The 22137-nt window shown below is 31.0% G+C and overlaps 4 protein-coding genes across 7 annotated transcripts; 3 read left to right on the top strand and 1 right to left on the bottom strand.

The window, feature by feature from the left end:
* On the top strand, window positions 1-1841 carry LOC129321380 (1-aminocyclopropane-1-carboxylate oxidase homolog 1-like). The gene is made up of 2 exons (XM_054967117.1): window positions 1-935; window positions 1143-1841. The coding sequence occupies exons 1-2, from the start codon at window positions 87-89 to the stop codon at window positions 1407-1409; spliced, it is 1116 nt and encodes a 371-aa protein (XP_054823092.1). The 5' UTR covers window positions 1-86; the 3' UTR covers window positions 1410-1841.
* Window positions 1842-4093: 2252 nt separating this feature from the next.
* Window positions 4094-7397, bottom strand: LOC129321377 (uncharacterized). Of its 2 annotated transcripts, none has more exons than XM_054967109.1 (6): window positions 6835-7397; window positions 5839-5983; window positions 5413-5735; window positions 5188-5319; window positions 5009-5107; window positions 4094-4916 (listed from the first exon to the last, which is right to left on the bottom strand). In XM_054967109.1, exons 1-6 carry the CDS (start codon window positions 7263-7265, stop codon window positions 4388-4390), a joined length of 1659 nt encoding a protein of 552 aa, XP_054823084.1. In that variant the 5' UTR covers window positions 7266-7397; the 3' UTR covers window positions 4094-4387. The 2 variants fall into 2 exon arrangements, with proteins under 2 accessions (XP_054823084.1, XP_054823085.1); XM_054967110.1 differs by having other exon boundaries at window positions 5866-5983.
* A 1681-nt stretch (window positions 7398-9078) lies between these two features.
* LOC129322764 (uncharacterized) lies at window positions 9079-13621 on the top strand. Of its 3 annotated transcripts, none has more exons than XM_054969134.1 (4): window positions 9079-9214; window positions 9800-10033; window positions 10178-10251; window positions 11291-11608. In XM_054969134.1, the coding sequence occupies exons 2-4, from the start codon at window positions 9818-9820 to the stop codon at window positions 11376-11378; spliced, it is 378 nt and encodes a 125-aa protein (XP_054825109.1). In that variant the 5' UTR covers window positions 9079-9214; window positions 9800-9817; the 3' UTR covers window positions 11379-11608. The 3 variants fall into 3 exon arrangements, with proteins under 3 accessions (XP_054825109.1, XP_054825110.1, XP_054825108.1); XM_054969135.1 differs by lacking the exon at window positions 11291-11608 and adding an exon at window positions 13439-13621 and having other exon boundaries at window positions 9092-9250; XM_054969133.1 differs by having other exon boundaries at window positions 9092-9250.
* Window positions 13622-21609: 7988 nt separating this feature from the next.
* Window positions 21610-22137, top strand: LOC129322763 (uncharacterized). Its single transcript, XM_054969132.1, has one exon. The coding sequence runs from the start codon at window positions 21652-21654 to the stop codon at window positions 22009-22011; it is 360 nt and encodes a 119-aa protein (XP_054825107.1). The 5' UTR covers window positions 21610-21651; the 3' UTR covers window positions 22012-22137.

Below are 22137 nucleotides of genomic sequence, written 5' to 3'. Positions count from 1 at the left end.
AATGTAATAATCACACTCCAGCTCTCTCTGTCATCTCAATATTAACCACTGGATCATCTCTATCTTTCTTTCCTCTTCAATCCATTATGGCTCCACCTCCTGAAACCCATGATTCAAACCAAAACTATGACAGATCCAAAGAGGTGAAGCAATTTGATGAGTCCAAGGCCGGAGTTAAAGGCCTTGTTGACTCCGGCATCACCACCCTCCCTCCCATGTTCGTTAACCCACCGGAAGTCTTAGCCACCCTCAAACCCTCTCCCTTCACCGGAGCCGAAATACCCACCATCGACCTTGCCGGCATTCACTCCCCAGACCACCGTATCGCTGTGGTCGAGCAAGTGAAGCGTGCAGCCTCCACCGTGGGCTTCTTCCAGGTGATCAACCACAGTATCCCGGTTGAAGTCCTCGACGAGGCCATCACGGCCATGAAAGCCGTCCACCAGCTGCCGGCAGAGGTCAAGGCGCCGTTGTTTAAGAGAGATATAAAGGGGGTGTCACTCGTGTCCAACATGGACTTGTACCATTCTAAAGCTGCGTACTGGAGGGACACACTTCTGATACAGTTCGCGCCGGTTCCGATCAACCCGGAGGAGATCCCAGAGGTTTGTCGGAAGCGGCTGATTGATTATAACCAGAGAACTCTTCCGGTGAAGGACCTGTTGCTGGAATTGTTGAGTGAAGGGTTAGGGTTAAGCAGAGGGAAGTTTAAGGAGCTGACATTTGGAGAAGCGGTGACCCTGTCAGGTCACTACTACCCGTATTGCCCTCAGCCGGACCTCACGATCGGGTTCCGGTCGCATACCGACCCGGGAGTGTTGACTTTGCTGCTGCAAGACCACATGGGGGGGCTTCAGGTGAAGTACAAGGAAGGTTGGGTTGATGTCAAACCAGTCCGTGAAGCCCTAGTTGTCAACGTTGGAGATTTGCTTCAGGTATATTAAAATTAATTTGCTTTGTTACAGACAATAATTCTAAATGAAAATTTGGGTGCAGTTCATCAAAACAAATCCTGTGATATATTAATAATTAGTTATTAAAAAAATTAAACTTTCCCTCCTCTATATCTATATTTTTTCAAAAAGTTGTCGGATCTTACAAAATATAATATAACGATTTTCTTTGGTGATTTAATTTGACAGATAATATCGAATGAGAAATACAAGAGTGTGGATCATAGAGTTTTGGCGAGCAATGCTCGAGAGGCAAGAGTTTCAATAGCGACGTTCTTCAACCCAGGGGCTGCAGAGAGTGTGTACGGACCTCTGGAGGAGCTGACGTCAGCAGAGGACCCACCTCGTTTTCGACGTGTCACCTACAAGGATTACATGCACAAGTTCTTCAACAAGGAAGTGGATAACACGTCTCAGACTGACTACTTCAGGATAATCAAGACCCATGCATCGTAAATAACAGTAAACAATAAGATTTCGACTGCTTGACTTTGATCTGTCGCATGCTGTCAGGTTACATGCAAACAAATCAAAATTGGCTGTTGAAATGAAATTAAATTGAAAATCAAAGACTATACTGAATAGGAAGCTATAGTCGAGGTGGACTAGTCCTCCTATCCTTTTAATTTGTTTCTCTTTTCTTCACTTGAATAGTAATGCTTAGGGAGATCATCTACTAATTAAGTTAAATCATCAGTTAGTTATAATTTACAAATAAAATAAGTGTGGCTGCTTCTGTATTTTCGTGTGTATTGTAATTGATACGTGTTTGCCCTAAAGAAGGTAAACCTGCGTCGTGTAAACTTATATGCATACAAACTTTTGTACTGAAGTCTGCATAAGTTTGTATTGATGAAGAATTAATTAAATAAATAAACTTTTAGCTTATATATGTGTATCGATTTAGTCCTTAACACCTTTAAATGACCTTGACATGGCTAACCGAATGATGTTGCGACAGTCATGTAAATTAACAATGTGGGAAGCAATAATGCATACTTGGATATGAAAACAAATGCCACATTGATTAAATTAGGATTTATAAAATAGTAAAATCAATAACACCCCAATAATTAGGACTAGGAGACTTGACTTATGTGTATTAATTAATTCACGTGTATATTTCACATCGGCAACCTAATTTACACACCATTTTTTTAGGGAATAAATTGATAACTATTCTAAACTTCAGACAGATTTATAAAAGGTTTCTAGCCAGGTGACCTGAGAATAAATTAAGAGAAGCTTTTAGTTATATTCATGAATAAGAACTTTTTCAGAGAAAGTTATTGATTATTGTCGCACAAAACATTGGCCCTGTTTGGCAAACATGTAAAAAAAGTAAAAAAATAATAAATGAATAAATTACTCTCTAAAATTTACGTCGAACAATATTATAGATTTTGAACTAGTTTATTATATAAATTATTTTTTTACCTTTTGAAAAATGTGCAATCTAATTACTGTCTCTAATAAAAGTTAATTTTAACTATTAATTAATTAAAAAATAACAGATAAAGATTTCAAAAATTATAAAAAATAATCAAAAAATTATAATAAAGGAATCAAAAGTAACAAGATAAGGACTCAGGAAATTATACAAAATGACCAAAATTACAGAGAAAGAGCAATGATTTTTTTGAGTCTTTTTTATAATTTTTGAGATTTTATTTTATTTTTTAACTAATAGTAAAAATTAACTTTTGTTAATTATATGAGTTAAGTTGTACTATTTTTAAAAATTGAGAGAATAATTTACATAATAAAAGAATTCAAAATCAATGGTGTTAATAAACTTTAAGTTTAAAATATAATTTGCTCATTTATAAAAAAAAATATATTAGTTCATCATAAAACTACTTTTAAAAAATAAAATATTAAATTATTTGATAGTTAATAAACACATGTGCAATTAACTTAATTTTTGTGTGCCTGAAAATATAATTATCAAACTAATCTTACACACACACACACACAGACACACCTCAAAAACGTCGTTTGCATTTATTTATATGTATTCGAACTCAAAAGTCAAGACCTCGTGAATTATCACACGACTCTTGACAACACTGGTTCAGATCCTCTTCTGCTCTTCTTTCTCCTCATCCCATTTACATAACAAAATAATGGTTCATATTTAATTATTTTATAAAATAATTATTATAATATCATATAAAAATAAATAAATAAATAAACTGTTAAAATTTGAGATGTACAGTTTATATTGTTATTAAAAAATTTATAAATCAATTTTTTATTTATTTTATTTTAATTATAACAGGTCAAATTTTAACAGTGTAAATTTATTTAATTTTTTTAATATAATATTATACTTTTTTGTATAAAACAATTAAATCTGAATTATTTATTCTTTATCTAATAGCGAAGATGAGATGAGCAGAAAGGATGGGGAGAGGATCTGCTTCCTGATAAGACACATCACACATATAACATTATCTTGTAATTAATACTCGCTCTATTAAAAAATATAAGATATTTTTTAAGAAATTAAATATTAAAAAATATAAGACATTTTTAATTTTTGGAGGTGAAATAATTACCTTTTTTTTAAAGTGCCCTATTGATAATGATTTTATATTTATTATATGGTGTTTAATATGGGTAAATATAAAAAAATAGGGTTAGTTTAAGATAGATAATTACTTTATTAGGGATGAAATTTGATTAAAAATAACTTATATTTTTTAATAGAAGGAGTATATTTTTTTCTTACAGTTTACGTCAGGATTGATCTTCTATTCATCTCCATAAAATAGTCGATGTTTTATAAAAGGATTCAAAATTTCAAATCGAAAAGGTCACCATTAAATTGGAAATCTTTAATTCCTCACTTGATGTATAAGAATACACGCCCCGATAATACTTCATATTCGAAATTAATTGGATCAGGTAAATTGTATTAATTTCAAACGGGATGATGCATTTAAGTTGACAAATTGTAATAAGAAATGCGCCAAATTCCGACTCCAGAAAACGTACCTAAATGTTGTATTCATGAATGTGCATGCTTAAGTAAAGCTAGTCTGTGAATTCCAATGTGACGTGAGTTTAAGTGTTTGTAATTTAATTTGACTTTCATATCACATCGAGAAAACGTCACTTACTATAAAAGTCAACCATTAAAATACCTTCAATACACTTATATTTCCCTTACTGTCTTGACAGTATATGTTCAAGCTCATGTTTTGTATCAGTTACATAGCTGTGGCTTATCTCTTCGTATATTAGGATTCACCTCTAGTTTATATGTCTATCATTTATCCTTTAATTACTCGACAAGGAACTTAATCATGCATTGAAGAGTACTAACAATGCATCATATTGATGGTTATCTAAGCCATTAACAATAACGTCCATCAATAAACATGTATAACAGATGTGCCATGTATGATCAAAGTGATTGTAACTTACTTTCACGGAATTCTATTTCTTTCTTTCCTACCCGCTCCAAACCATTCTTCCATGTCTTCATCATCAGTAAAATAAGACGTTTCTCTATTAGTCTGGTTATCAGAAGACCAGGACTCATCTTCACTATCTGTTGTCATCTCCATAGAGCTTTTGTTCATCTTCAGCATTTCCTTCTTCCATGCTTCTATTTTTTGTGGACTCTTTGACAATTCAGTCTTACCTCCAGCAATTGGAAAATTGTTAAACTGAGAAGTATCATTCCAAGAATAGGACCTTTGACCATTTTCATTCCTGTCTTCCACAAATCTCCAATCACCCGAACCTTGTCTCCTGTTCTTTCTTTCGGTTATGGTAAATGTTTGGCCATTAATGCTACCTTGATTTCTCCCAAAATTTAACTGGTTGCTCTGGCGGTAGCCTTGATCTTCAATTTGTGATTGATGAGAAGAGTCTGAAGCACTTGATGCCTTTGGCCGCCTGTGATCACATTTTAGGCAGACCATGTTTCTCCTGAAATTGAGGTAGTTGCACCTACACAAACAAAATTCAAATTGCCTCAGCACACACAGAAAATGTAAGCAATGAGATAGACAAAAAATCGATGATGTGTAGCATGAACATACGATTCACATTCCCACTCCCCTGGATTTAGCTGCCGCTTTGGAGGTTTCTCTTTGCAAAGGAAACATCTTGTATTCCTAGCGAAATTAATAAAGTTACATCTGCAGAAATGACATTAACGATGTGAGTTAGAAACAGGGATATTATTCATACAAATTCAAACAGTATGCACAGCCATTACTTATCGCAAATCCAGTCTCCCTTCTTCAATGGCAGATGCTCCTGATCATTCTGTAATTGCTTTATTCTTTCTTGAAAAAAGCCGTCACAGCTCAAGCACTTGATATTTCGGGCGAAGTTGAGGAAATTGCATCTAAACAATGAAAGGTACAAAAGAAATGTGAACAAGTGAAGAAAAAAATAATAAGGCATGCCAGAAAAAACTTATGGGATGTAATCAAGCTACTTGGGACAAAGCCAATCTCCTTGCTTCATTGGGACTTTTATATTGCCCTTGTCTTGTGGATTGAGATTAACTCTTTCAGTGGAATTGGAGAGATTAGAACCATCCTCTTTAATGCTGAGCTCCAATAATTCTCGCAGCAGTCTTCTCACTGATTCTTTTATCATTTTATTCAGACATGGTTTGTTCTCAACTGAACCAATAATTGGATCAAGCCCGTAAGTCAAGATTATACGCATTAAATCCACTGTCCTTCCTCCTTCGTCTTCACGTGCCTTCACAAATGCCCTTTCACACTCTCCCCTCAAATTGCAGGCGCTGCACACCTAGTTAAAGCAACAGTTTATGTAAATCTTGGTTATTTATAAAGGGGTCAATAATTAAATTTAGAAAAGAAGAAAAGGCGGGATAATGATGAAACGGGCAAACATCAATATATTCTTGCTCAGCACATACGGTTCCCTCGTCAATTCCCACGTGGGCTCTGAGGCGCTTCCCCGAGTTCACAACTTTCCTGTCTAAGCTCGGGCATCCATCTCCAACAATAACTTGGATATCCTTACGAGACAAGTACCTGATAGCAAAGGCAACCAAAAAAAAAAAAAAAACACTGACTGCCAATTATATCATTCTCATGGAAAGCAAGGGATTAGACAATTCTCGTGTGCACATCATTATTTCCAACCACAGAAATTTGCTCTGGACATGGTAAGCTAATACTCATGTAAATGATACATTATAGTTGATCTGGATTCTGGAAAGGTACAAAGTCCATAGCGTCAAGACAGGGATGAGTTTTAATAAGAAGTCAGTACATTTATTACATGCACTTTCCAATCTTTAAAACTAAAACTTCCCGCTCTCTCTACATTTTTTATTTTTAATTCTTTCTCTCGGCAAGAACAGACATGAAGCAGTCATTCAGAACGTTCGTCCCAGTGACCTAGACTATTGAATGTCATACCATTGTATGGTAAACAAAGCTTTTCTTTCCTGCCCTAAGAACACACATAGGATAAGAAGTCATAGACTAGATATGATAATATACTCCATCATTCAGCAGTCAACGTGACAGTTTTTTCTGCTATCTGTCACAGAGACCTAAACTCAAACACCTTGCCAGCACTCTATATAAGACCAACATACAAAAAACTAGCCACATTAATATGAGAAGCAAATATTTTGAAAACCGAATAAACAGAGAGATCCAAGAGCAAAATAATCTAGATTATATAGGTAATCACAATCTTTCTGAAGCCACAGTAACTTGAATTTTGATAAATAAGCAAACTTTTCCCGAAATTTAGATTCTACAGCTTTAGCAGAAATATAGATTAGATTAAGAGGCACGTACAAATAAACGAGTACCGTTGTCTCAGAAGTATTAAAAAAAAATTAATTCCCAAAGAAGGCAGCTATCCTTACCTCAAAAGATCAAATCGATCCCGACCGAAATTCAAGCACGCGGTCCTAATAATATTTGATTCCCTGGAACCCAATTCACCACTTCTAAATGGGTTTCCATCTGCATCAAAGTAACCTCTCCTCATCAAGCACTCCATCAAGTCCACCCATTCAGGCCAAGGATGTGAGATTTGAACCGCAGATAAGTTTTGTTTCTCGGGAACATCCTTATCGGAGAAATCATCGGAATCTGATGCTGATTGCCATAATGATCCATTCGTCGGTTTTGAAGATTGAAGCTCCTCAACCTCATTCAAGATGTACTCTAGCTTAGAATCTGGAGCCAGAATCTTCGTGAGGCTGTGAAAGAGAGAAATGGGCGAGGAAATTTTGCAGCCCGTGAGGTGATTGTTGAGGTTGGGACTGAAACGCGTGTGAATGCTCCGGAGCATTTCTTGTTCATTCGGAAAAGTTTATCAGTACCTGCGGAATGAGCATGAGCAGGAAAGTTCGGCTGCTCCGTTCATTCTCCCGCTCTTTCAACAACGGTCTGTTCGTCTGTGTGAGTGGAGGTTCAGAGGGGCCTGATAAAATTTGGGGTAATAAATCTGAAACGAGTTTTTAATGTTATTTAATTTGATATACAAGAGCAGAGTATATTTTTGCTGTAAGTAGAAATTGACAAAACATATGGTTGTTGAGGTTTTTTTCCCCATTTATCAACCCTTAAACTTTAAAATATTCGGAACAAATCAGTTTTTATAATTTCTTAATTTGATACAACTAAGTTTCTTTTTAAAAAAAAAAAAAACTGAATTGTAATGATCAATGAGTTAAAAACTTACAATTTAAAAACTAAATGGATAATTAAAAAAAATTTAAGGACTAAAAATTAGGGAGAATTTCATTATAAGATCACTAATAGCACATTATATCACATTACTTTTGTAATATTTGAATCACATACACATAATTTTCTTAATTTTTAAAACTTTAAAATGAATCTCCCTCAACTTTTATATTTATACACATGATTTTATATGATTAATGTTATATATTAATTATCTATATATAACTTAAAGTTTAAGGGTTATTCGTATATTAATCAAAGTTTGAAATTTAAATGCACACAAAAATAAAATTTAAGAGGTATATAGTTAATGGTCAAGGATTATTTGCATAAACCAAAAAGTTTAAAAAAGTTTATTACTAAATTTTAGAAGTTAATGGGGTTATTTATACGTGGTTCAAAGTTTAGAGACATAATTTAGCTTTATATCAAATTAGGATCAAAGAATTAAGAAAACCCACAGTAAGATGAAGAGATTTAATTGAAAATATATTTTGAAGAAAAATGACAATAATACACTTTATGGTTTTAACAAGTGAAATTAGGGTTTTAATAAATTACTAAAATTAAATATGTAGGTGATACTATCAATAAGTTTCATTAATAAATTAACAAGTATCATTAATAAAATAACAAGTTAAATTAAGATTTAATAAGTTATCATAATTGAATATATAGAGTTTCGATTTTGAATTAACAAATAACATTAATAAATTAATAAGTAAAATTAAAGTTTTAAATAAGTCATCAAGATTGAGTATAGAAAGAACATTATTAACAAGTTTAGCTAATAAATTAACAAGTAGCATTAGTAAGATAACAAATAATATTATTAAAAAAATTACTTGTTAATAACTAATAAAAGGCATTACACTCATTTCTCTTCAAAACTATTTTCAATTTAATTCCTTAATTTTGCAGTAAATTTTCAAAACTTTTTGGTTCTAGTTTGATAAAATATCTTGTTAGTAAAATTCTCTATAAAAAATTATATCAATTCTAAATTTTATTATTTAATTAATTATTGTTTAAAAAAATGACAATAACATTTATTTAAAATATATAAATGATAATTTGATCTCTTAAAATATAATAATATTTTTAATTTTAAAATTTTTTTATTATTAATAAATTTATATAAATTATTAAATTATCTTTATTAAAAATAAATAATTTAAATTTTTTTTAAATTATAATTTTTTTTATATTTTTAATAATGTAAGAGCATATCACAACTTTGCACGTTAATTTTTTATTTTTTACTATATTGTTATGAATTTAAAAATAAAATTTATAAAAATTTTAAGAGAATTATAATATTTTAAAAAATTAAATTATTATTTATACATTTTTAAAAAAATTATTGTTATTTTTTTTGTTTTTCTCGACCGATGCCAAATTCTTGCTGAAAGTTAATTACAACACAGCCCCGATAAAACACAGCCTTGCTAGTAGCGGATTCATTTCTGTTCGTCTGCGAACAAGCATTCCACACCCCGTCGGACGCCGTCCGCCGTTGTCAGCGTTGTTCTCGGGCAAGCAGCGAAGAAGGTTCGAACCTAGGGCTTTCTCTGCTCCCAAAAGCTGGTTAGATTGGTTTGTTTAGTCTGGATTTGAATCTAGATTTGAATTTGTTCCCCGGGTCATCTGTTCCCTGGGTGGTTGCTGCTGCTTTGTTTGAAATTTTTCATTTTAATTTGGATTTGAATCTGGTCGTGTAATCCTTTGAATATTGAGGCATTTGAATTTGGGATATTGACAGATTGAGTTTAATTTTTTGTTTTGCTAGTTTTTGCTTGAATAGTGTGTAATTGGCTATTATACGTCTTCCCTCTTCATTTTGATTACTAGCGACTCTGTGTTATTCTGCAATGTTGGATTTGTTGTGTATTGGCCTTCTGTTTATTAATCTTTTCATATTATAATCAATTTAGAACATTCTCAAGATATTTGTGGTGTATTATCTTGTCAATGATTTGGCTCGAGTTGTGTCAAAGTATGTGGAACAATACATATCAGCTGTGCATATTTCAAAGATTTCCAGTTTCCCTGATGTTATCTATAAATTCTTATGGATTTGATTAAAAAAAATTGACATTTTTCTTTCTCTGTCTTCACTCTTAAATGGCATACTAGCCCTGCGTAACAACAGAAATGGCAGTGAGATTCGCTATGCTTAAAAACACCGGAAGGAAAATGGTTAACATGCTAGGAATCAAAAGGTGGACCCATTCCAATGCCCAACCACCGCCTTTAGCTGGAATTATTAACCATGAGGTTTCTTCACCTCAATTTGTTTTGCCTGAGTTTAGTTTCCCAAGTTTCTCTTTTGCTGGATCTATGGAGCTTATGGCTGTCCCAAAAAAGAAGGTACCTTTTCAACTTATGTTTTTTTCTTCATGATTGACATTTTTTTTTAATGTGAAATTGATGAGAGTGCCTTAATTTCCATGATGTTCCGTTATTTCTTTTTTGGACTTAAATTTCTTTTTCATGGATTTGTATATCATGTAGGTTTCTCCTCATAAAAGAGGAATAAGAAATGGACCAAAAGCTTTAAAACCTATTCCGGTAATAGTCCGATGCAGGTAAGCTTTAGGCTTTTACTTCACTAGTGCTATCTGAGCTGTGGATGCTGTGGTTTATGACTTTGGAAATATGCCATCATTCTCATCATTAAATATAGAAAATTATCTGGATGCTGCATATGTGTTTTTATGCTGTTTCTAAAATAGTTTCATTTGGGTATGATGCTTCTTCTGAATTACTTAATCTTGCCTGGACTTGACCCTATATGTTGCTATGAACCATAGTTCTAGGGTGTGTTTGGTTGGGCTGAAAATTATCAGGTAGAAAATGTGTAGTGAAAATGAAATTTATGCTTTATTTGTAAAATTTTGCAATTCATTCTGAGCAAGCTCTGAGGAATGAAAATCAATCTCCAAGGGGCTGGCCTGACAGTAAGTCAGTAATGACTATGCAGTATGCACCGTGGAATGAAAATCATTATTTGGAAGTTTATTTCACGATTGAATGAAAGGGCAAAGGAGGGAGTCCAAGACTCTCCGCCATCTAATTTTCAAATCTTTTTGTCCCTCTAAATTGGAGGTTTTGGGTTGGAGTAGGCTGAATATATGCTACATGTACATCAAAACAAAGTTACCATAAATCATGAAATGCTATGGTTCTTATATGTGATTTCTTTACAACAAGTCTATCCAATTTGATGAGGTCGGCTACAAGCCCTAAATATGATTTCTTTATTCACTCTATTTATTTAGAAGTAATTCACCAGATTTTGCACTATGTAAGTTCTAAAATTTTGTTCTTGTTGCAAGCCATTTCATTCTATAAATGATACTGTCTCATTCCCCTTTAAACTTTCAAACAATAGAATGACATACAATCTGTTGTTCTACTCCTTTTCATTTCATTCCATTTCACACCTTGATAAATTCCTGAACGTAGCTTTAAGCATTTGTGAGAGGTTTGGTCCGCAGAAATTGCTAATGCAATTGTTGATCTACTTATGATGAATAAAAGACCAATAAATAAAGGGCGTGATGTGTGTTTTTCTGATTCAGATGCGAATAATTCGTTACTCTTTTTTCCCCCCCTTTTTTGCAGAAGTTGTGGCCGCGTCAAGCTCCCACACTTCTTCTGTTGCAGTGGGAATAGGAGTAATAGTGGTGACCAAAATGGTTCAGCCAATTGATCACTACTTTTGAAGCATAGTATCACGGTCTTAGAACTTCTCCAACCAGTTGCTAAACTAACCAAAGCCAAGCTTGACTTCTCTCCTGCTCCAGTCTCTCTTCTTTTCTTGTTCCGTCTATAGATTGTTCAAATTAGATTTCAAATTAATGTCATTTTTATGGGAAGGATTTTTATGATAGAACTTGTTACGCTAATGGATGCCTTATGCAAGAGATTTTGTTCCTTTGACTTGTTGCGAGATTGATAATTGATGGCAGCTAGAAAGATGATAATTTGGCCCAAACTAGAACTTGGCTCCATGTTGGTTAAAATTGAGGGAGAATCTTTTGAAGTGGTAATGTTTAGAAGGATAAACTTCAATCGGGATAGGATCCCAATATTGATATAAGGGTTTGAATTGTTATTATTATTATTATTATTTTTTGTATGCAGGAAAAAAGTTACAGTAAATTAAACTATATAGAGAGAGTTATGTTGTGCTAAAGTCCTTTGGTCTAGGCAAGTGTGGTCCAACCCAAGACAATTTGGTCCTGTCTGGCTCGAATAAAAACTAGTCTTTTAGGATTAAAAATATCAAACTCTTTCTTCGGATTAAACTAGATAGAAGACTGAGCATTTAGACCATTTGGTCCAATTTTATAAATTTATTTACTATAATTATAATTAATTTATTAATTATTATTATAATAAGTTAATTTATAATAGTAATTAGTTTTTTTTTTGTGTTTTATACTTATGACGTCATAAATATTGAGGAAAATTCTAGCATTGATCAATCTCAATTTTCTTTTATTGATAAAATTTGTTGTCAACTTGGTATGATGGACTTTAATCATGTTGAAGATGTTTAATTTAATTTAAATCCTTTATATTATAATTGAAATATTTTTTGCTATTGTTGGAGATTCTTGTGGATTTATAATTGTTGTTGTTGTGATAAATTTTATATGATTATACGTAATTTTTTTTATGTTAATTGAGTTTATTATGTTGAAATAAATTGCTACCTCTCATAGATGAAAAAGCAAAAAAAAAATGAAATATTGGATAAGATCAGGATTGGTCTCCTAATCATACTGGATTAGTCCAATCTTGTTTGGCTTTGAATTATATCAGGATCAAATCAAATCATAGGTTGCCTAACTCAATTTTTTTTATGAAAAGGACCAAACTTCAAGTTAGCTTGAAATCACGTTAGCGCTTTATGCAACCCTACTTAATTGTATTTTTTTGCATGAATTAGTTGTATTATTTTTAACTATACTTTTTTCTTTTGGGAAAATGAAAATAAAATTTTTTCAAATTATATAAATAACAATTTGATTTCTTAAAATGTGATAATTTTACTAAAGTTTTTAAGGATTTTTATGTCAATAAGTTTTAAAATGAAAAGACTATTTTGCCCTTATTAAAAATGACAATCTTCAATCATAATTTTTGTTTAAGAAATAATAATTTTTATTTTATGAATTGTAAGAATTGAATAAAAAATTATGACTTGTCAAGTGTAATTTTTGTTATTTAAAAAATAAGTTTTTAAAATAATAAGTTTCAATTACAACATTTGTTTTGTAAATTATAAAAATTGAAGTAGAAATTACAACTTATTAAATATAATTTTTGTTATTGAAAAAGAAGTTTTAATTATAATTTTTATTTAAGAAATAATAATTTTTATTTAAAGAATTATAAGAATTAAATAAGAAATCATAACTTGTTAATGAGAGTAAATTTTTTTAAATTTAAAAATTATTGATACAGAAGTTCTCAATAAAATTATAATATTTTAAAAAATTATATTATTATTTATATAATTTAAAAAATTTTATGATATTTTTTTTCTTTTACAATAATCCTTTGATATTAGCAGTTAATCCATTCAAGAATTGTTGGATTCTATACGTATGATTTTTCTATTCAAAGGCCTGGTATTTAATCCTTAAAATCAAGACGACATGCACGATAACTTTATAATTGATTTCTTCCGACAGTGACTTCGTGGATCTTTGTTTTTATTAGTAAACTTCGACTGTTTTATTTATCTTTATTTTATTGCAGATTTTGTGCACTGGATCCTCCAGTGGCCTTCTGGTGATCACTCATATGAGTATGCCAGCACGCTGCGGGTTCGAATCCCAGTATTGCGGCTTTCTGACTCTGTGTGTGTGTACACGTGTGTGTGTACATATATATATGTATATATGTTCTCAACTATGAGGTACTTCAAAGTACCTCTCTTTTGGGCCAGTTAGTGTGACTAAGTGGGCTGAAAATATTAACCTTAACAAATTTATTCTTTTAACATTATCCTCATCTAACTTAAAATAGTCACTCAAGTAATTTAGTTCTTGAATTATTAACTTGCATAAAACTTGGTTTTTAAAATTTTTTCACCATTAATAAACTTTGTCCTTGTCCATAAACTTTATCCTTGTCCTCCGTGAATTATTTGCCACGTCAAATTTTATACCTATGCAAGTGCCACATCATATAATCAATCAATAAAAAATGAAATTAAACTAACTTTTTTTATAAATGGTAAAAAAAGAAACCATTTATCTTCATGGAGCGTCTTCTCCTCCATTTCCTTGCATCTTCTCCATCTTTGTCTTCTTGTTCAGATTTCCAAAATCCCACCACGGGACGCTCATGAAGCTTCTCACATGTGGTGACAAATTGATTAATATATTTTATGGATTGTGAATTAGTGTCAATGTGAACCTCACGTTACTATCTTTCCCTCAGCTTTCTTCCCGGATGAGCCTACATCCGTTTTCTTCTTCCTCCGCCCTCTACCGCATGCAGTATTTTTTTTCCCCCAATTTCATTGAAAAAGCCACATGGAGCTTTGTTGGAAGCTCAGGTCAGGAATTTTAAACATTTTTGTTAACCATTTTTGTCATATAGGATGACTCCAAGATGAGTTTTGCTGGATGACAAAAATAAAATTATAAAATGATGAAAACATCAGGGACTGACCGATTTACACTAGTTTGTAATTGATGAATTGAGTTTTAAATCAGTTAATATTTGAAAAACCAAACTTAAAGATCAATTTTCCCTTTTTTTTTATTACAAGATAAACATTACTTTTCTTTCTTTGCTGTTGGTTCTTTTTTTTTTTTCCCCTGCCAAGTAATCTAACATTCAAATCAACATATTTATTTTGATATAACTAGAATTCATTAAATTTTTGGCCAAGAACTATTTATATTTTTATGGAATGCGTATAAACTCTAAAGTCCTATTCATTTATTAAAAAAGAATGAAACGGAATGAATTAAAAAAAATAATATAAAAATAAAATAAATTATAATTTTTTTATAGTAAGCATAATAAAACTCATTAATATATATTACAAATGTAAAAAACATCACACTTTTAAAATTTTTATGAATTATGATTTTTAACTCATGATTTAAATTATTCCCTTCCTTTATAAATATGGTTTATTAATTTTTTTTTTTGATCATATCATTTTTACCTTTATTTTTTCAATCAGTTTTATTCTATTTTTTTAATAACCAAATGTTAACTAAATAAAAAATGGGGTGCAGCTAATAATTTATAAATGACTATAAATTTCATTTACACACACATATGGATTTGATAATATCTTGTGCATATAACTTAGGAATCAATAGATGAAATTATTTGAAAATTATGTAAAAATAGTGACTTGAATAGGTAGATCAACAACTTGGATGTTTATGAACAAGCATCGAAACAGTGTAAAGGGGAAGTTCGAAATGTTTGGGTAGTATATTTCTGATTATGTATATTATTCTTTGGTGGCATGAGCACAGGCTTCACCTGTGACCTTCTGGTTCTAACCTCACTGAGCTAAGACCAGCTGGTTACGGGATCGAATCCATGGTACAGCTTGATGGATATATGTGTATGTATGAATGATGATGATGATGTTCCCATCCCATCCATGAGGTGCTCTAAAGTACCTCTCTTTTTGGGCTCCACTTCAGATTATTATTATTTTGAAAATATCTGTAGATGGAGAAAGGTAAAAACAATAGAGAGAGAAAAGAAAGCTGGTTTGACGTGCATTTTTTTTTGTGTTTTATCTACCTTTTATTTGAGACCACAAGCACTGCTCGCCTCAGTGGCTTTCTGGTGATTACTCACTGAGTATGCCAGCGTGTCACGGGTTCAATTCCCAGTACGTCGTCTGCTTCTGTGTTTGTGCATGCAAACACACACACACACATGCATATGTATTCCCTATCATGAGGTACTCCAAAGTACCTCCCTTTTGAACAGTAATTAGACGACTTTATCTCGGTAGGCAAGGCGAATTTTTTTTTTTTGGATGATAGACGATTCTTTATATATATATATATGTACACACACACATATTGTTAAATTTAAATGGTTTACTTATTATTGAAAAAATGACAGACAAATACGTTAAAATTGTAAATGCCAAATAGATCATGCAAAATGTGATAATTTTTTCAACTCATTTAAAACTTTTATGACATTAATATCTCCGGTGAAATAATTATAATAACTTTAATTTAAAATATTAGTGATGGTTAGTTTTTTTTTTTATAGCAATATGAGTAAAGCAGGTTAACGAATAATATAAGTTTCGTTTTGTATATTTTTTAATCACTAAAACCTAAGTGTTATAAATATTAGTGATTACTTTAGTTTAAATAATGACTACTTTTCTGTTAGCAATAACTAAAATAAAATAAGTAATTAAAATTTTCTCCCAACAATTTTTAATTTTAATCACTGAAGTTTAATTATTATAAATATCAGTGACTATTTTAATTTAAGTAGTGACTACTTTTCTTTTAAAAATAACTAGAACAGAATAACAAATGATAAGTTTTATTCTGCAAATTTTTTAATTACTAATCCATTTCTTTTTTTTTTAGTTTAAATTGAGGGCATTATATTTTTTTGATCTGAATTTTGAGGACATCTATAGTTATTTCATAAAAGACAATGTCAGAGAAATCTCAAGAGACTTGAGAAAAATTATCACATTTTATATAACTTTATTGTCATTTGTATTTTTTAGGTGGATTAATTTTTCTGTCATTTCTCCTTGATAGCAAAATCTATTTTTGCATTGAATAAAAAAAGCAACGTTTATTCATAGAAGTTGATGGCATATATATACATATATATCAGAAAATCAAAAAAGAAACCGAATGAGAAAAACAAAAGATGAAACTGAGAACCTATTTTGTATACGTATCAGTATATCACTAACACAAACGCATGAATTATAATAACTGACAATCGAAGTAAAAGTAAAGTATCGTGAAAAAAAGTCGCTGAAGACATCGGCCATCAAGCAAGACTGCATACATTGAATCTCAGATCAAAAAACCTTGCAAGTGAAATGTGTTGGCTCAATAAGCTCTCTCACCCAATGAGTTAATTTTTTATAATGAACTCTCTTTTACAACTCAGGCTCGTAACAGCCTTTGATGTGCTTCAATCTTCTTTTCTACAGCACAGAACCCTAAATCAAGAGTTTTAGACTTTTAGAAACGGCCGGGTTTGGTTTGAGGATGACATAAAGGAGTGATGATGTGGCGTCTTGTTCCCACTTAGTGCTATGTGGTTCCATGTCAACAATATTTTAAATTGTTATAACCACAACGGATAAATTAGGGACTGAATCAGTAACTTGATGAAATTATAAGAATTAATTAATTTTCCCTTACAATTGTGTGCGTTTTATATAGAGGCACGCCTTGTGGTTAAAACTCACTAGGGTTAACTTGAATTACCTAAAAACAAGAATCCAAATCTATGTTTTTTTTTATTTTTTTAATAACAAATGGGTAGTAAAAACTACCTAAACCAATACAAGCCTTATCAAGCAAATCAAAATTAACAAGACCGACAAGCTCACTTGAAGAAGAAGAAATCAATTGCAATTCAATACAAGCACCACAATAAGTACTTGTTTGGCAAGTCAATCCATTGCTCTATTCCATCCATGTCGAACATGTTGCAATTGGATCTCCCAATCATGACTAAGTAGTTGATGAATTTCCAAAAGTAGCTCATAATCTTAGTGTTCAATGTCAGTTTCCACATGAATCAATTCCACAGCTTTTAGAGAATTTAACTTCAAGACTAATCATTTAAAGCTCGTGTCTCATGCCGTTTCAAGACCGATCAAACAAACTCATAATTCAGCAGTTAAGCTATCTCCACCCTCCAGATAAAAGGTAAAACCATAAATAAATTGCCCATTTGCTTTATGCAAAAGCTCACCACATGTAGACACAACTCCGATGGTAGAAGATGCTCCATCAACATTAAGTTTCAACCACCCCTTATCTGGTGACCCCCACCTTTCATGCTAATAGAAACTACCTCGGCTCCTAAAGGATGTTTCATCGTTTGTCGACTTGCTGCCCCAGAAACAGTTGCCATGATTTGAGCGCGAGAGATGATTTCATCAAGGCTAACAGACTTCCCTTCAAACACATAGATGTTCTGAATGCCTCCAGAGATATCCAAATCTATGTTCTAAACACATGATGAGTGAAGACGAATATTTGATTAATTCGATGTTAATAGAAAGTAAATATATTATCACAAATTTAGACTAGTCAAACCATATGCTTTATATATAATTTGATGTTTTGTGTCTTGTGATCATTATTGTTTGACATGTACAGTAATTAAGATGTGTGAGATGTTGGAAATTTATTTGTTGGCTCACGTTAATTATTTTATTGATTTCCTAACATGTGTTAACCAGTGGACTATAAAATACTAAAGTCTAATTATGTTATGTGATTAATTGTATACTCGATGAGCTTGACACGATCAGTAAGTCTAGTTAGTGTCTGAAATTGGGTTATTAACCTTACTAAAACTTGCAGTAGATATATCCAATAAGGGAGAAATATTTAGATAAATCAATTACATCATGTCATTTGTAATTTATTCAATTAAAATGCTCTAAATAATTTAAATAAAATTTGTTTGACATTTTTTAATTGATTTTATTTTCATAACAAAATATACATTTAATTTTTTTACCTTTTCCCCCTCTATTATTGATATCAAAATTAATTTACATTTAATGTCATCTAAATGTCATGTGTTTATTGAATAGACCACAAATAAAATGATACATCTAATCTATCCAAATATTTCTCTCCAATAAGGATTATTAAATAGATGAGGTTGCCAATCTAACCCAAACTTATTGAATACTTCCCCATCAAAGACCACATAACTCTAAAAGGTAGAGGGAGAAAATACCTAAGTTGATTAGCTCAGTATGGCTTAGTCACTACAGTCGAATCGAGTGTATGTTCTATCTTATATAATTATTTGGTTTCTTATCTTATGTTAAATCCCTATCTATATATTAATTAGATTTTACATGTGAGAGTAAACGGGTATGCTTTGAATTCCTTACAATCAATCATAATAAATTAATTATATATAATAAAATAGAATTAAAGAGAATAAAATTAATATAAGGACGATGAGGCGGTACACCTCATTTTCAGGCATTTGTCTGAAGTATTCAAAAAAATCGATTTGCAATTTTGAATCAAAATAAAAGTATATAATTCGAACAAGTCAACTTTGTAAAACATCTTAAATTTCCAGTCATAGGTGTTTATTTATTTATTTATGCTTTCCAGCGATTTGCTTTGATTTTCATTTTTTCTTTTCCAGATTTGATTTATTTAACATTCCAGTAGTTGCTTTGGTTTGTCTTTCTAACAAGCATTAATTAAATTTTTATCACTCAATTTACTTTTATGTACTCAATTTTTTTTCTCATTATAAATTTTAAATAATTGATTTTTTTTCTCATTTTATTTGTTGGAATGCCGGAAACTTGGTCAATTTCCATTGGCTGATTTCATCCTCGTCGTTTCATTACGTGTCGATGTCGTAAAAACCATTTCTCCGTTTCTTGCTCTTTTCAAAAGCGACATCTTAATCTTATTGAGCGTAGACGGGAAACAGAAGAGATGTGAAATTTGATGACTTCTCAATGTCACGGTAGAAATAATACTATTTCTTTAATAAAAATATCTGCTATTATGTAGAAAACAATACAATGGTTCTCATCCACGTGTTTGGTCAATTTTCAATCTCAATCTTCTGCGATCCATATGCTAGTTTCCTACAATAAAGAAAGTCTTTCAGTCATTTTCAACTTTTTACTCTCTTTTTTTTTTAAATAAAATTAATTTCAAGAGCATGGGTTTGAATGTAGAAAAAATAATAATAAAATTTTTTTAAACTGTATTTAGTTATTTAAAATATAATAATTTTTCTGAAGTTTTTAAAAGTTTTTTATCATTAATAAATTTATATAAATTATCAAATTATCTTTATTAAAAATAAATAATTTACAAGTTTTATTTAAATATTCATAATTTTTTTTCTTATATTCGCAATAATACAATAACAAATCATAACTTCATATGTTAATTTCTTATTTGTTGTTGCATTATTGCGAATATAAGAAAGAAAGTTATAATTATTTAAACAAAACTTATGAATTATTTATTTTTAACAAGAACAATTTGATAATTTACATAAATTTATTAATGACAAAAAAATCTCTAGAGACTTTAAAAAAATTATGACATTTTAAAAAATTAAATTATTATTTATACATTTAAGAGAGATTTTATTATCATTTTTTCTTGAATATAATTAACGCCATTTGTATATTAAAAAAACAATTTTCGCTAGATGAAGATGAGTATCCCCCGGAGGTGAAGGTTCCTTCCAATGCTTATAAGGATATTAGTTAAGTTGTTATGATTAAATGAAATTATATGTAATAGTTTAGGGATATATAATTATCCTTTGAGTTAATTTTAATAGGTTAATGATTTGCTGCACCAGACAATTAAGATGCCTTGAAGCCTACCATGGTTTGGTAATGTATTTTGTTAGGAACATATAATGAGATTTAGGTATATAAATATTTTGCCTTTGAATAGGATAATTAATTTGGGAGAATTTCAATTAAAAAAATCCTATGAAAGTTTAATTTCATATAGAATTAACAAATGAAAATATTATAGAAGGGTCAATGAACCGAATGGAAAATATATATACTTTGATGAAAATAACTAAAATACTCTTTTTTTTCAAATATGGAGTGGGCTTATTTAAATTATAACTTCACTTGTCATTTTTCAAATTGACATTTGTTAATTCACTAAGAAAATTTATTAACAATATCTTTTACATGTTCAATATTCTCAATTTGCTTATTAATATCTTAGTAGAACTTGTCATTTTTGTTATGCTTGTGAATTTATTAGAGAAACTTGTTAACAATACATTTTAGATATTCAATCTTTGACTTGTTATAACATGAAATAGATTTATTAAAATCTCAACTTAATTTATCATTTCACTACTGCTTAATAGATCAACTTGTGAACAATACTTTCTATATATTCAATCTTATTGACTTGATAAAATATTGTACTTGTTAAAAAAAAAAAGATATTTTGATCATTTTATATCAAAATATACTTTTAATTCAGCCCTGAATTGCAGTGTATTTTAAAATTATATTCATTCTTTTACTAAAATTCTCACAATTACTTGAACCAACTTTGGACATTGCCTAGAAAGCTACGGATTATTTGATGAATCAATATATTAGTCTATTATTTAAAAATCTCACAATTAATTTATTCTGCATGCGGATACCAAAAAAAGAGTCAGATTTGTAAATATTAAGGGGGCTGTTTAATTTATCAGGCAACCATCTCACAGTCCACAGATATTAGACATGTATGATTTTTCCTCTACACTGGGGTCATTCTTCTCATATTTTATTATTAAATTTTCATTAGTTATATTATTTCCAAAATTCAACATTATACATTTAAAATATTTTTAAAAAAGGAGAATCACATTTAAAAACTTAAAAAATTATTTATGGACCAATAACAAGTCTCATTTATTAAAAAAAATTTATATTTTTATTTTAACAAAATTTATTTCGTATTAATTTTTATCTGTAAGTAACTTTTTTGTCAGATCCTTAAATGTAATTCTTTTTCTTAATTCTAAATATATTATATATTTTGGCGAATAAAAATATATTATATATTTATTAAGAATCTAATAATGAATTCGTAAGGAGCACAATATCTGCCGCCTCGCGCAACGCAGAGGATCCGCTCCTTCCGACCTATATAACCGTGGTTTTCCTAAAAAGGGCCCTATCATTCCATATTTTCTCTCCTACCTCTCCTACCATTTCTCGCGCAGAAATGAAGCATTACTGCATCACCACCTCCGCCGCCGTCGAAACCGACACCCACGTTTCCATCACATCCTTCGTCTCAGATGACACCGAAGTTTCCATATCCTCCGCCGCTACTATAACCACTTCGATCGACAAAAACAAGAAGAAGAAGAAGCAGAGTTTGAAGAACACCGCCGGTGAAGAAGTCGATCGCCACGGCGGTTTGGCAGTTCACAGCCAAGTGATGAAGATTAAGCAAGAAATAGAGAAGCTGAAAGAGCCTTCGCCGGAGATTAGACGCCTCCATCTCAGAAATATTAATCGGCAGCGATCTCGGTCGCCGCTCGGAATCACAGAGAGAGCTATCCTTGTTGGTAACTCCTGAGAGTTTTTGTACATATATGCATATATAATCTAGTATAATGGGAGATTTCTACGTTGCTGATGAATTCTGGATGGGATGTGCAGCAGTATTCAGTGATTAGTGTTAATATTTTGTGTGTGTGTGTGT

Source organism: Prosopis cineraria, unplaced genomic scaffold (assembly GCF_029017545.1).
Source record: "Prosopis cineraria cultivar Desert tree isolate PC_DT_omini unplaced genomic scaffold, ASM2901754v1 PC10, whole genome shotgun sequence".
Taxonomy (NCBI): Eukaryota; Viridiplantae; Streptophyta; class Magnoliopsida; order Fabales; family Fabaceae; genus Prosopis; species Prosopis cineraria.
Note: the sequence above shows the minus strand (reverse complement) of the source record. Positions and strands in the feature narration are given on the sequence as shown.